This window comes from Ricinus communis, chromosome 4 (genome assembly GCF_019578655.1).
Source record: "Ricinus communis isolate WT05 ecotype wild-type chromosome 4, ASM1957865v1, whole genome shotgun sequence".
Classification (NCBI taxonomy): Eukaryota; Viridiplantae; Streptophyta; class Magnoliopsida; order Malpighiales; family Euphorbiaceae; genus Ricinus; species Ricinus communis.
In genome coordinates this window covers 22704589-22718001 of record NC_063259.1, presented here as the reverse complement: position 1 = coordinate 22718001, position 13413 = coordinate 22704589, and the positions used below count along the sequence as shown (strand labels likewise).

Sequence of the window (13413 nt, the reverse complement as noted above, 5' to 3'; positions counted from 1 at the left end):
GTTTTTGCCCAGAAAAGAAAAGGGTTGTTGTAGCCAACAAGTAAAGTACTTGTCTTTCTCTTTTTAAAACCAAAAAAGAATAAAAAAATGCAAGCACCTTCCATTTTTTTGTGTGTATTACAAATGAAAGTACCTCACTTTCATGGAAGGCTAGGGTAGTATTAACTGGCGGCTCAATTTCCTGATTACCAAAAAATTCAAAGTCCACGGGAATGGGCTTTTGTTTTTTCTACTTTGCCAAACAGATGATACATATGAATGGTTTGAATTGCTACATTCAAGTTTTATACCAGGTCAAAACTATATATATATATATATTGGCCTTTGTGTTGAAAAGACATTGGTGTTCTGTTATCATACATTTGTGAATCTGTGGAAGCAGCAAAAATAAGGGTTGTACATGCCAAAATATTACTCTTCTCTAGTTGAAGTGTATATATTAATTTTAAATTGTTAAGTATGTACTAATTATATATATATATATATATATATATATATATATATATATATATCATATTAAAGTATATAATTATATTGATTGCATGTTTTTGAATCTTTGAATATTATATATACACAACTGGTTGGTTTGAAAAGAGAGAAAAGTCCTATTTGGTCTACAAAGCCATCATACACATGCACTAATTGGCCACCCATAAATTGAAGCCAAAAGAGCCATCTTAATTATCTATTTATTTCATTTTCCTCTGTCCCCTTTAAGCTTAACCTTCTCTCTCTCTCTCTCTCTCTATACAAGTCATAAACTTGAAACTTGTGTTCTCGTTCTTTTTACTTTCTTTTTTTCTAAGTTCATCTCATTCCTTCATCATCTTCTTACATCATGCTTATTATCTCAGAAATTTTTGATGTGGTTCTCTGTTTATTAATAATTACTTCTTTCATCATAGATTTTGTTACTTTCTAATCATATTTATATTGGGTTTCTAAATAAGTTACAATATTAAATATATTAATTGCTGAAACAGTAGAAGTTTTAATAAGCTCTCTGTCAGTTTCATTCTCTCTCACCTTTTCTTTTTCCTTTTTTCTTCTAACTGAAGTCTCTTGAGCTCAAAGAAAAGGGAACTTCTTGGATCAAGAAAGGCACAAACCTTTCACTTCAATACTATATACTTTGTACAGTTTCTTTCAAGTTATTGAAATATAGACATCCTTTTTGCACTAAAACCCAGAAAGAAGCACCCATTTTTCCCTTGTTATAATCATGAAGAATCCTCAAAAACAAAACCAGGTCACTTCATTTACAAAACAATTCAATACCCAGTTGCAGCTTGTAAATGTCGTTTCTTTTTTCTTCCTATTCTGCTGTGGATTAACAACAGGTCTCATTCTCAGTTCCTACCTCAAAAACATATCTTTCAATCTTCACATCACACGGTTCTCCCTTTCTGCCACTGCTACAGCAATACCACTATCGCCTGCAGAATCGACAAAGAATGAGACAACTGCAGCATTGCCTCGTGTTGGCCTGAAAGAATATCTGAAAGTGGCTGGTGACGCTAAGCACGATATGGAAGATGAGGAATTGTTGTGGAGAGCTTCAATGGCTCCAAGAATACCCCAGTATCCATTTGAAAGGGTCCCTAAGGTTGCATTCATGTTCCTGACAAGAGGTCCAGTTCTGATGGCTCCATTGTGGGAGAAGTTCTTTAAAGGGCACGAAGGATTGTATTCAATCTATGTTCACTCCAATCCGTCATATAATGAATCAGAGCCTGAAAGTCCTGTGTTTAATGGCCGAAGAATTCCTAGCAAGGTTAGTTTATTATTTTCACACTTTCTTGAGCTTGATCTTAATTTAACGTAGCATTTCTGAATTATAGAATTTTTATGTGCACATTAATTCTTACACAATTTTTTTAAAAAAATTTCTCTTAGCGATATATAAAATTACGAATTTTAGATAAATGAATCTGTTTCTTCTAATAACTGACAAAATTGACGAGTTCAATAATTATTAAATATTAAAACTATTAACTTGACTAAGAAGGCAAAAAGATTGAGTCTTCTTCTTTATATTCAATAAGTTAATACTTATAAATTACGTAAAATAGAAATTACCCAAACTAAACTAAGTTAAAAAAAAATTACAAGCTAAATAAGAAAGGATGAAGAACCAATTTCTTTTTTCCGAAAACATCAATTTTGATGGAATGTTTTGAGTAGGGAATGTCGTAATAAATAGAAAAAAGAAAGAAAAGAAAAAAAACACGAATAATGCTACTACTATATTATTATATTATTAGTGTATCAACAACCAAGAGAAATATTTTATTGGTGCCATAAATATCTTTTTAATAATTAAATAATTATAAAGCATTCTCATCAAAATCTATTAATTGTTAAATAACAGAATTTTATATATATATATTAAAAGGACTTTCACATTTCATCTGTGAACTAAATGCCACTGGTTTGGAACGTGTGCAGTGGATGGATAACCTGATCAAAATTCTTTCAATTAAAGATAGAATCAAACAGCATTAAGTGCCTGTTTCATGCTAATCCGTTTCTCGCTTATGCTGTTATTGCTTTTCAATACTAGCACACACCATTTATCATCAAAAGCCAAGCAAATTACTGACCACTTTCACCTAAAGACGAAATCAATGCACAATTTCATATAGTACATGATTGGTGGACCAGTGCATTTACTTTGATCCAGGGTATGTTGATAACAACTGATGATGAAGAAAGACCCATGTGTTCTATTGCATTATCTCAGCAGAATATACATTGCCATTAATATTGTTAGGCAGCTTATTAATTTGTGAAAGCAAATGTTTAGTTTGTACGTATAGATTTTTAACAGCACAACAGCTGCCCTTTAGCACCAAATCCTTACAGTCTTGTTTCACAAGGAGGGATGGATAGGATTCAGGACATCCATTGATTGTCCAGCTTGTCTTGATGTTCCATTTGGGTCATCCTGACGTAAATTTTTTGCCACTTGATAAGGAAGTCCTTCACAATTGTCCAAATTAAGACCCACCCACTGTCTCTCTTAAGACATTATAGAATGTATGCCACTCTTAATGGAGATGTAAACTCTCCCGATCTGCATTAGTCGTTCATATCCTAAGACTTTGCAGTGCCAGACAATTTCAACTTAGAAAATTTGCTGTGGCAGATGGTCAAGTTTTACATTTAACTCTGTTTTCCGCTACGCGTTGCGTCCATAACATGCGAATAATAGTCAAGATTTTTGAGTCCATCTACTCGTCCCCAACCTTTAACTCATAGGGGATACAAAAAGAAAAGAATATCAGAATTTGAAACTTTACAAGGCAAACACTCTACCATTAAGTTATTTGCTCAACAACGCAAATAAGATATTGAATTGAGAAAATACAGGAAAAAAGAATTTCAAGCTCTAATTATGTTAATTATTTTATCTGCCATTGTTATTAATTCTTTCCTGTGCATAATTCATTTCAGGAGGTCAAATGGGGAAATGTCAATATGATTGAAGCAGAGAGACGCCTTTTAGCCAATGCACTTCTTGACATATCAAGCCAGCGTTTTGTTCTCCTCTCGGAGTCATGCATTCCTCTCTTTAACTTCTCTACTGTCTACTCTTACCTAATGAACTCTAACAAGAATTTTGTGGAAGCCTACGACTTAGACAATCCTGTTGGTCGCGGCCGATATAACTCTCACATGAGTCCTGAAATCACCATTGATCAATGGAGGAAAGGCTCGCAGTGGTTCGAAATGGATCGAGAACTTGCCGTAGAGGTTGTATCGGATCAGAAATATTTTCCAATTTTTCAGAAGTACTGCCGTGGCAATTGTTATGCAGATGAGCATTATTTGCCAACATTTGTGAGCATCAAACACTGGGAGAGGAACTCTAACAGGACTCTGACTTGGGTTGATTGGTCGAGAGGCGGGCCCCATCCAACTAGGTTTATAAGAACAGAGGTGACTGTTGAGTTCTTGGAGAACATGAGAAGCAGCAGCAAGTGCTTGTATAATGGAAATAGCAGCACTACTACTTGTTTCTTGTTTGCAAGAAAATTCCTGCCTACTGCTTTGGATAGGCTGTTGAGATTTGCACCAAAAGTAATGCATTTCAACAGATGAATTTGGGGGAGTTTCACATTTATTCTTTATTCTTTAATTTGTATAGAATTTTTAAGCAAAAGGTCAATCAATTGCCCTTATTAATTACTTCTTTTTGTTATATATAAAACATGAGAAAATTGGTAACTTCATTTTCTTCTCTGGGTAGCCAACTGGTGGTGATTTTTTTCGCTGTCATAAAATAGCTATCATAATTAATTTATTTACATCAATATTTATTACATTCTGACTAGAGAAAACATTGACAAACTTTTCTATGCTCTACATTATAAAGAACTAACGAACTTCAAAACTTTGCAATTAAAGTAGATAAAAGAAGTGCCAAATTAATGTTTGTCTCAGAAACAGGGGATTAAGCGTTCAGAATTCCAAACGGTTAGTGTAAATGCAGCAATTATTGTATATTAAAAATTTTAATACAGTTAATATTATTTAAGAATTTAATTAAGCTGTTTCTTATATAAAATTTTATATTTTATTACAATTCTATATGGATTAAGGCTCCAATGGGTAATTATTAGGATAGAATCTTGTTTAGTCTTATTCTTTGTGCCTCATCATTTGCCATCTACTGCAGGCATGGCAATTATTAGTTTTTTCTTCCTTTTATTTTCAGACTGAAAGGCAAGAAGAAGAATATGATTTGATTAAGGCCAAATGCTCATTTAACAGGAAAAGAAAAAGACTCTGGTTAAGAATCTCTAAAGTAAAAATAGAAAAAGGCAACCCTTGATTTACACCTAACCTTCTTAATCTCAGTACTTTATAAAATTAAATAAACGCCAAGAAATAATCTTTCACTCACTGGCTAGCTCCACACGTGTCCTCAGACACGCAAGGCGAATCCGAAACCGAGTCGTATGTTTCATGACAGGGCGATACTTCCACTCCTCGCATCTCCTCAATCATCTTAACCACGTGGCTAATTCTAGGCCGTTGATCAGGCGGTGATGCAGTACACGCCATAGCAATCTGCAACACTCCCACCATCTCCTCCTCAATATCCTTATACCTCATCAACTCTAAATCAAAAACCTCAGCCGTCCATTCTTCTCTCACAACAGACTGGACCCACCTAGGCAAATCCACGACCCCACCGTACCCACTTCCGGGGCCACCGCAGTCCATTATAGAAGGGCATTTCCCCGTTAATAACTCAAGTAGCAACACCCCAAACGAGTACACATCAGATTTCTGATTTGGTTTCCGACCGTCGGATGATAATTCAGGGGCACGGTAACCATTGGGTCTAGGGGCAGCATTGGTGGGTGATGCAAAGAGAGAGAGCCCAAAGTCTGAGACGCGTGCATTGCCTGATTTGTCCAAAAGGATGTTTGTGGATTTGATGTTACCATGTGTGAGCTTAAGAGACTTGCATGAGTTGTGAATAAAGGCTAGCCCACGGGCTGCTCCTGCTGCTATTTTGAGCCTCGTGGTCCAGTCTAGTGGAGTTCTTCCCGGTCCTCGGTTACCTGTCGGGTTAGATAAATCAATTAAAACCACCACCGGGTTCTCAAGAAAATTACAAGTTTGACACTAGATAGAAGAGACATAATTGAGGTACCAAGTCATTTTCATATGGCATAAGACAAGTATCACTATCACATGCATGTTCTACCCAATAACTGTTCAACATCGTTTTAGATACGAGTCCCATCAACTCAGGTCATCGTGCTTCCTAAAAATTTGGCTTTATGTTAGCCAACCCAATATAAACATCCTAAACAACAAACAAAATTTGATACAAAGTTGAAACTGCCCCATAGCTGCTAGTGGAATTAATTTAATATAAGATGCAACAAATAAAACAAACAAATTATCCATTATTCCAATGCTAAAATCCACGCAGGTCAGTCCAGTTAATAAGAAAGATGCATTCTTTCAAAAAAGATTAGAACTTTAAAATTATCCAAAAAGGAAATAATCAGATGTTAATATTCCGAAAAAGAGAATAAAATATTAACTAAAAGAAAATGTTCCAGATGTTAAATAAAGCATACGGAGTACGTATGCTATTGGGTATTATATGGTTAATTGAGCTTTACTTTTTGGTCGTATTTATTAGCTGGAAAGTGGTTAGATCAGGACCCAGAAAAGAACAAAAAGGAAAAGGCAAAAAAAGAAGGCAATTATCTGTTGGAACTGTGCTATCTCATTAGGAATCCAAGTTCCCAAATATTGCAAGTTTTCCTGTCATGTTGTGTTCACTGTTCCCTTGTTTGTAATTGGTACGAAAATGGACACAACTAAAACTATTTCTATGTGGACCCCATGATCTCCAATTTACAAAATGACAAACCCTAACACCCTTCCCCCCCCCCCCCCCTCTCCCTCTCACCAGGTGAGTGTAGCAAATAACAGTGTAATGCTAAAGCCAAAGCCAGCTTTTGCATTTTTCTACTTGGTCAGGAATCATCAGAATTACATAACTGTGGTCTATGCTTATCCCCAGCATATGAAAATTGTGATTAACCTCTTTTCTTTACACTGGCAAATCCTCCAAAGATATAAAAAGTTGATGAAAATTAAAAATCTCGGCGGACCCATATTATCCTACCTACTAGTGTGGGAAGCTCACATGTGTACACCCACGCCGAGGGCAACAATGTCTCTCTCTCTCTCCCGCCCACTAGTCCATGATCCCAAAATAATTTGTACCCTGTTTTCTTCCTTGAGCCCCAAATACTCATATCATTAGTATCAATCATATTAATAAATGTGTTTGGCTGCTAAGACTATGCAAGAAAATGCGCCATGAAATTAACCTAATTAACCAAAGTCCTAACTACCAAAACCCAGAAAATTCTCCAACTTAATCAAGAATGAGAAAAAAAAAAGAAAAAAAAAGACAGTCAAATGTATAGTGACGTACCGTGAAGAAGCCAAAACAAGCTACCATTAGGCATGTAATCATAGACGAGAAGCTTCTCTTCTCTAGCAAAATAATAAGCTTTCAAGCTAACCAAATTCGGATGCCTTAATCTCCCTAAAACCTCCATATGCTGCTCAAACTCTCTCTTCCCTCCAACATTAGCATCCTTCAGTCTTTTAACAGCCACCACATTCCCGTCATCGAGCACCGCCTTATATGCCGTTCCGAACCCACCTTTCCCCAACATCTCCGCAGATGCTCTTAACAAATCTTCCAGCTCGAACTTTTTCACCCCTTCGAAGAACACCATCCGACCCCGCTCGAACCCTGCTTGGTTGGGGTATGGACTCGACGAGTACACTATTTTCTCCGTTTCTAGTAGCTTTGACCCCTTGCCTTCGCGCATTTTAGCTGCATAGTTCCTCCAGAAGTAGCAGTATAGAAGAAGAGAGATTACTGATAAGACTAAAACATCGCCAAGTACAATGGCTATTATAGCTAAACGGCCTATTTTGGTTGTTTTGTTATGGGTCGTGTTTGTTGCTTTGTTTGGAGGTATCGAGCTTGGTGATGATGATACTACAGGCATTAATGGAGAAGCAATAGCACCATCAGATCCGGGTTTTGCTGGGTCGGTTACTACACTACCCTTACATACCTGCATTGGGGATCCACAAAGACCAGCGTTTTGAGCAAAAACAGAAACAGGAAGACCTGATAAAGATTTGGGTATTTCACCAGAAAGTTCGTTGCTTGAAACATTAAAATCTTGCAAAGTTGGGATATTTAAGCCAGCAATAGGACCACTAAACCGGTTTTCTTCGAGCCGGAGAGTTAACAAATGGGTCAAACGGTTAACCGTGGAAAATGGGATATTACCGGAGAAGTTATTGTAAGATAGATCCAAACGGTAAAGACGGAAAAGAGACTGTATAGAACCTGGAAAGTTACCAGAAAACTGATTATGAGACAAAAATAGAAGCTTCAAGGCAGTGAGGTTAGAGAGGTCAGGTAATGGACCAGAAAAGTTATTTCTTTTAAGACTAAGGACGCGAAGCTGAGTGAGAGATGTTAATGGTTGGAAAGAGCCATTTAAGCCAAGATTTTCGAGTACAAGACGAGAAACTCTGTTCTTGAAACAGAATACACCGGTAAAATTACAAGGGTCGTCGTTGGCTGTTGAGTTCCAGTCTGCAAGATTGTTTGATGCGTCTGATAAAGCTTTGAACTTCAACAAAGGTTCCAAATCTAGGTTTGGCGAAGAAGCTTGTAGAAGATGGAAACAAAGACACAAAACAAAGAAGGTGGAGTGAGAGACTAAAGATATCGGTGGGTCTTTTGCCGCCATTGTTGATCTGCAAAATTTGTGGAGAGTGAAGGAGAGCGCTGAGCTTGGAAGTGAGTTTATGGAGCAGTGAGCGATGTTATTTTTTGTAGAGACGAGGATAGGAATGTAATTAATGAGAAAGTGAAGGGGCTTCGCGGTAATAAATGAGGAATAATACAGTTTGGGAAAATGACTGGCGATTGAGGTGGATAGAACGAGATGGTTGAAGTGAAAAATGTGTAACGTGTACTCTTATGTACTGTCTAGTTAAATTTTAACTGAAAAGACTTCACTGTCCTTATTGTAATGGTTCTTTGTCCGTCTTCTTTGCTTTCCGGCAAGATTATTTTCATTAAGTCTTTCTTTAATAAATATAGGAGTGTTAGGCCTTCAGCTTCAATCAAATAGGCCATAGATATAGATCGAGATTCACTCACAAGACAAGAGATTTGTCCCACCGGTTTTTTGTAAGGCAAAATTCAATTTTTAGCCTCAACTTTTCATGACTCTGGAAATTGCCCAACTGTTTAAAGTATATAATCACAGTTGGTATTTTGTATGTGACAAGAGTTTTAAAAGAAAATCAAACTTTTTGTAATTATTAGTATCCTGATAGTAAAAATTGCACTATATTTTATTCTTTTGGTTTTTCCTTCTAAAGTGTTTAATTTCTTTTTATGCAATTAAGTGTGTAGAATTTACATGAGTGCTGCTGGGACCTATCTTCTTGCTTTGTCAATTGCCACCTGTAGTAGTGCTGCTAAATATGACCAAATATCTCCAGAAAATTCATTCATTAATGATAATTGTGAAATAGAATACAAGAACCCTTTTTCTTTTTATGTATTCCAATTTGTAATTGAGTTTTTGGGAAACCCTTGTTATCTTTTACATAAATAATCGGAGCCCGTTTGAATTCTTGAAGAAATGGATTAGGTTTGAGTACTTGGAAAAGAGATGGGTTTATTGGTTTCTATGAGTAAGTTTGGACGAGGGCGTTCAAAATTGTCTAAGAATAAGTAGAGAATTTTAGATTTGTGTTTAGAGACTAAATTGATTTGATTTAGATGAGACTGATTCTCTTCTTAGGTTTTTTGTTATACACCATTTGAATCTTCAACCTTCATTTCCAAATGAGGTTTTTCTAATGTGGTAAGTTTACAAATCGTCTAAAAGAGCTCATTTGTACATGTTCTTGCAAAATTCCTGCGGAAAATTATATAATCATGGAAGTGGCAGTCTCACAGGCATGGCAAGAGGTGGTAGGATTGGGTAATGAATTGATATCAAATATGAATCTGGTATTGAAGCAATGATGGCAGAGGGGTAGAGCAGCAGCAACAGGACCTGATTTTGTCCATAATTGGAACATCTCTCGTACTTGCATAGTTTTCTGACGCGCGTGCCCCTTCCTCTCGTTTCCTTTCACTGTATTTGTAATTTAACACCAGAGCTGATCAGGCCAGGTAGGGCTGAGTTACAGCTGAGCTTCGTCCGGCTAGTTTTCGATTATGCAGATTCAAATTTTTAACTAAATCGAATCCCTAGTTAAAAATATATAATTTTCTTAATTTAATTGTTTTTTAAATCAGATTTATTAAATGGGTTTTAAACTAGAATTTAACCCTATTAGCATAAAATTAGCTATTCTTATATTTTTTCTTAAAAATTTATTTAATTTAAATATATATTTCTACCTAAATGCTAAATGGGTAAGTACTTATTAAATTTATTAATTTTAACTAATTAAATATGTGTCAGCTAAATTAAGACGACAAGACTTATATATGTTAATTTATTTTTTATTTATTGCGGTATATATTTTAAAATAATTATAGCTTAATTAAATTTTTAGATAAAATAATTTTTTCCGGGCGACAATTAACTTTTATGTTAAAACAAAAAGAATCGGTAGCTGAACCAAAGTCGCAATGCACGTTGTTAAGTTCTTGGTTCAATGTGACATATGAATATAGAAGAAGGGATCATAAGGGTTCTTAATTATTTGCTTTGTGTTTTAATAAAGACGAGGTCTTTGTGTTCTCGATGTTCTTGCAATTCGCAGCTTTTGCTTTTTCTGAATAGAAGCTACAACCAGTCATTTCTTGCTGGGACCACGGCTTTCTTGTGTATTTTTCGACCTTAGCAAAATAAAAGTCGAGAAAGAAGACTTCCGTCGATGAGTTTAACTCATACGTAGCTTTCTTTTTTTGAGGTGTGAACCGGTGTTAAACCAAAATACCCAACAAGTATTATCTCTTTCTGAAAAGGATGCGATCCAGTCGCACCTTCCAGTAAGGCTACATTGTAGAAAGTATTATTGGGTTTAGACCAAAATTCTCAATCCATAAATATAAATTAGATTTAATTAAGTTTATAATTTTAATAAATATTATAAAGCGTTTAAATTCGACTCATCAAAATCACTCAAATTCGAGTCGAATTTCGACTCGATCAATTGACTCGACTCGAACATTATCAAAATACTAGAAGGCTACTTAAACTTGTGGGGATTCAGTGGTATGAAAACCAAAAACTATTCTCAAAATCAAACTCAACATCTTACATCTTACAGTAGAAAGTAGTAATTGTAGAACTGTTGTTTTCTTTTTTCTTTTTCAGTAATTGTATTTTTCAAATGATTTTTCTTTACATGATTATGTAAAAACTGCAAATAGTTTATTCTGGTTACATCATAAAAGCAAAAGTTAATTCATAGTTTATTTTGGAAAAAAATTAATCATTAACTTCTTTTTATGAAATTAATCATTAACTTTGAATAATTGCAAATAAAAAAATTATCGATAACTGTGGAGTCTAAAGTAGGAATTAAGAAATGGTTAATCAAATATTAAAATGTGTAAGAATGCACGTAGAGTTAGACCAATACTTTACTTTTTTATTAGCATATATTTTTTGGACTGAATTTACTCTTTTTTATTTTATTTTATGTCTCCAATGAGAGATACAATAAATATACCCTTCGCCATTAATTTATTTGATTTGGTGTTTCCAATGAAAATAAAGCATTAAGAAAAGTGTAAAGAAGAATATTGACCTGTGGGGGACAAAGGGGAGCCTTATGCTCCAACTCAAATTTGGCTTTTTCAGTGCCTTACAGAAAAGTAATCTTCTTAGCAATGTGCTTGGACGAGCGTAACAGGGGATTTAAGCATTAAGCTCTTCTCTTCCACATATCATTCCTTATGATATTCTTTTAAAATATTAAAACTACAATATTTTTGGATTATAATTTTGATTTTTATTATTTTTAAATAAAATAACTAAAAAACAACTGAATGACAATCAAACAATAACTGAAAAATAACTATATTATAGATTTAAAAATACTTTTAAAAAAAACTATACGATAAAAAAATAATAAATATTTTTTTATTTTAAGATATTTTTAGAAAGTTTCTCTTTTTTCCGTATTTATTACAGGCCCAAGCGCGGTCACTAAAAAAAATAAAGAAAATTGTGTTAAATTTTCCACTTGTATTAATGATTATACAAGTGATGAAATTGCACTATTACTAGTAAATAGTAGGGATGAGAGCCTCTGAACTCTCACAAGCGAGAACTAATTACTGTGTTAACCATTACAAATAATTACATTGCTGAGAAATAAAAACTTTGATTGATAAATCATGGAAATGAAGATCATTGATGAATACTAGTGTTTCATGTTCTTAAAATTGTAAACTTACTGTTAAATTTACTTATTTTTTAATTTTTAACAAAAAGAAAAAATTGCTGTGGCTGAGTCTTTAGCTAAAGCCTCTTGTTCCATGCCAGGTTGAGTTGTTTGGGATGATATGCCTCCCAACTTTATTGCAAGCCTTTTTAGGCACTGATATTTCTCAGGAATGAAGTTCCTATTTTCCTGCCATCAGGCCCAATATCTAATAATATTACTTTCCGGGCTAGTCCCTAAGTTTTGTCAAATTTACATGTGCTACATGAAGGCTTAGTGCCTTGGTCTACGCTCATCCTTTGAAGTCCTAAAGTGTTCTCAGGCCCATGCATATCAATGGTTATGGTGCTCTAAGTTTTTTCTTAGGCATATTAATGCAAAAGATAACGAAATTGGTAGACCATAATTTGTCCATCCATTAGAAGAATCATGAGTTTCGAATATAAAGACTTTCATTTTTTGAAACACAAATGAAAGAAGAAGTTACATTATTCGTAAGTATTATTCTTGGGAAACACTTGACATCATTCACCTTTATCAAATTTAGGCCATTTGTCCCAACTGAAGATGCTTAAATTGGAATTGTGCAGTGACAGAACTGTCAAGGAGAATACCAATTTGGAATGAGGTTCAGATAGACCACTGAATTTTGTGGGCGGGGCTAAATATGCCCTTTTGACCCTTTATGGCTATTTAAGTCCAAAACTTACCAATAACAACTCACTTTAATTCTTTTTGTAGTTCATGGAGCACGTCCCTTGCATGCTACATATAATAATAAAAAATATTAAAATAAAGTAAAAAATAACAAAATTAAATAGACAATTAATATAATAACGTTTATTTTGTTAGTTAGAATCTCTAATTTGTTAAACCTAATTTATTAATTCGATTTTCACATCCTCTAATTCTCCAAAATGTCTTCAAATTCTTCTTCATCTTATCATTCTTTTCATTCAGCTTGTCATTTACTATGGTTTAATGGACCTAGATTCGATATGGTGCGCCTACAAAGAAATGTAAGTTTCATTCCCATCCTTTGAAGGCACCAATGTGGGTTTCTTGGATGAATCTAAATCCAAGAAGGAGATTCTTCACACGTCCTAAGACGAGGTAAAGTGATTTAGTTTTGTAATTTTTGATATTGGAATTGGTATTATTTGGTGTTGATATTATCTATATTGGTTTGCAAGGAAAAGGAAAATGTCACTACTTTGAGTGAAAAAATATTAAATTTACTGAAAGATCAATTGAGATGACTAATGGATTGAGGAGAGAAAGGAAAGATCTCAATCAACACTTGGAATGGTCTCAAAAGTATGGATGTGATAAATGTATAGATATGAATGAGGTGGATTATAAAATGAAGAAACTCAAAAGTAAGCTAAGGAGGATGAATAGAATGCTAAAGGC

The 13413-nt window shown here is 34.5% G+C and overlaps 2 protein-coding genes across 2 annotated transcripts; one reads left to right on the top strand and one right to left on the bottom strand.

Moving 5' to 3' along the window:
* The first annotated feature begins 725 nt into the window (after nt 1-725).
* On the top strand, nt 726-4235 carry LOC8284913 (glycosyltransferase BC10). The gene is made up of 2 exons (XM_002535195.4): nt 726-1774; nt 3457-4235. Exons 1-2 carry the CDS (start codon nt 1223-1225, stop codon nt 4102-4104), a joined length of 1200 nt encoding a protein of 399 aa, XP_002535241.4. The 5' UTR covers nt 726-1222; the 3' UTR covers nt 4105-4235.
* A 492-nt stretch (nt 4236-4727) lies between these two features.
* On the bottom strand, nt 4728-8705 carry LOC8260393 (probable leucine-rich repeat receptor-like protein kinase At1g68400). Its single transcript, XM_048373023.1, has 2 exons — nt 6977-8705; nt 4728-5576 (listed from the first exon to the last, which is right to left on the bottom strand). Exons 1-2 carry the CDS (start codon nt 8322-8324, stop codon nt 4906-4908), a joined length of 2019 nt encoding a protein of 672 aa, XP_048228980.1. The 5' UTR covers nt 8325-8705; the 3' UTR covers nt 4728-4905.
* Nucleotides 8706-13413: the final 4708 nt, after the last annotated feature.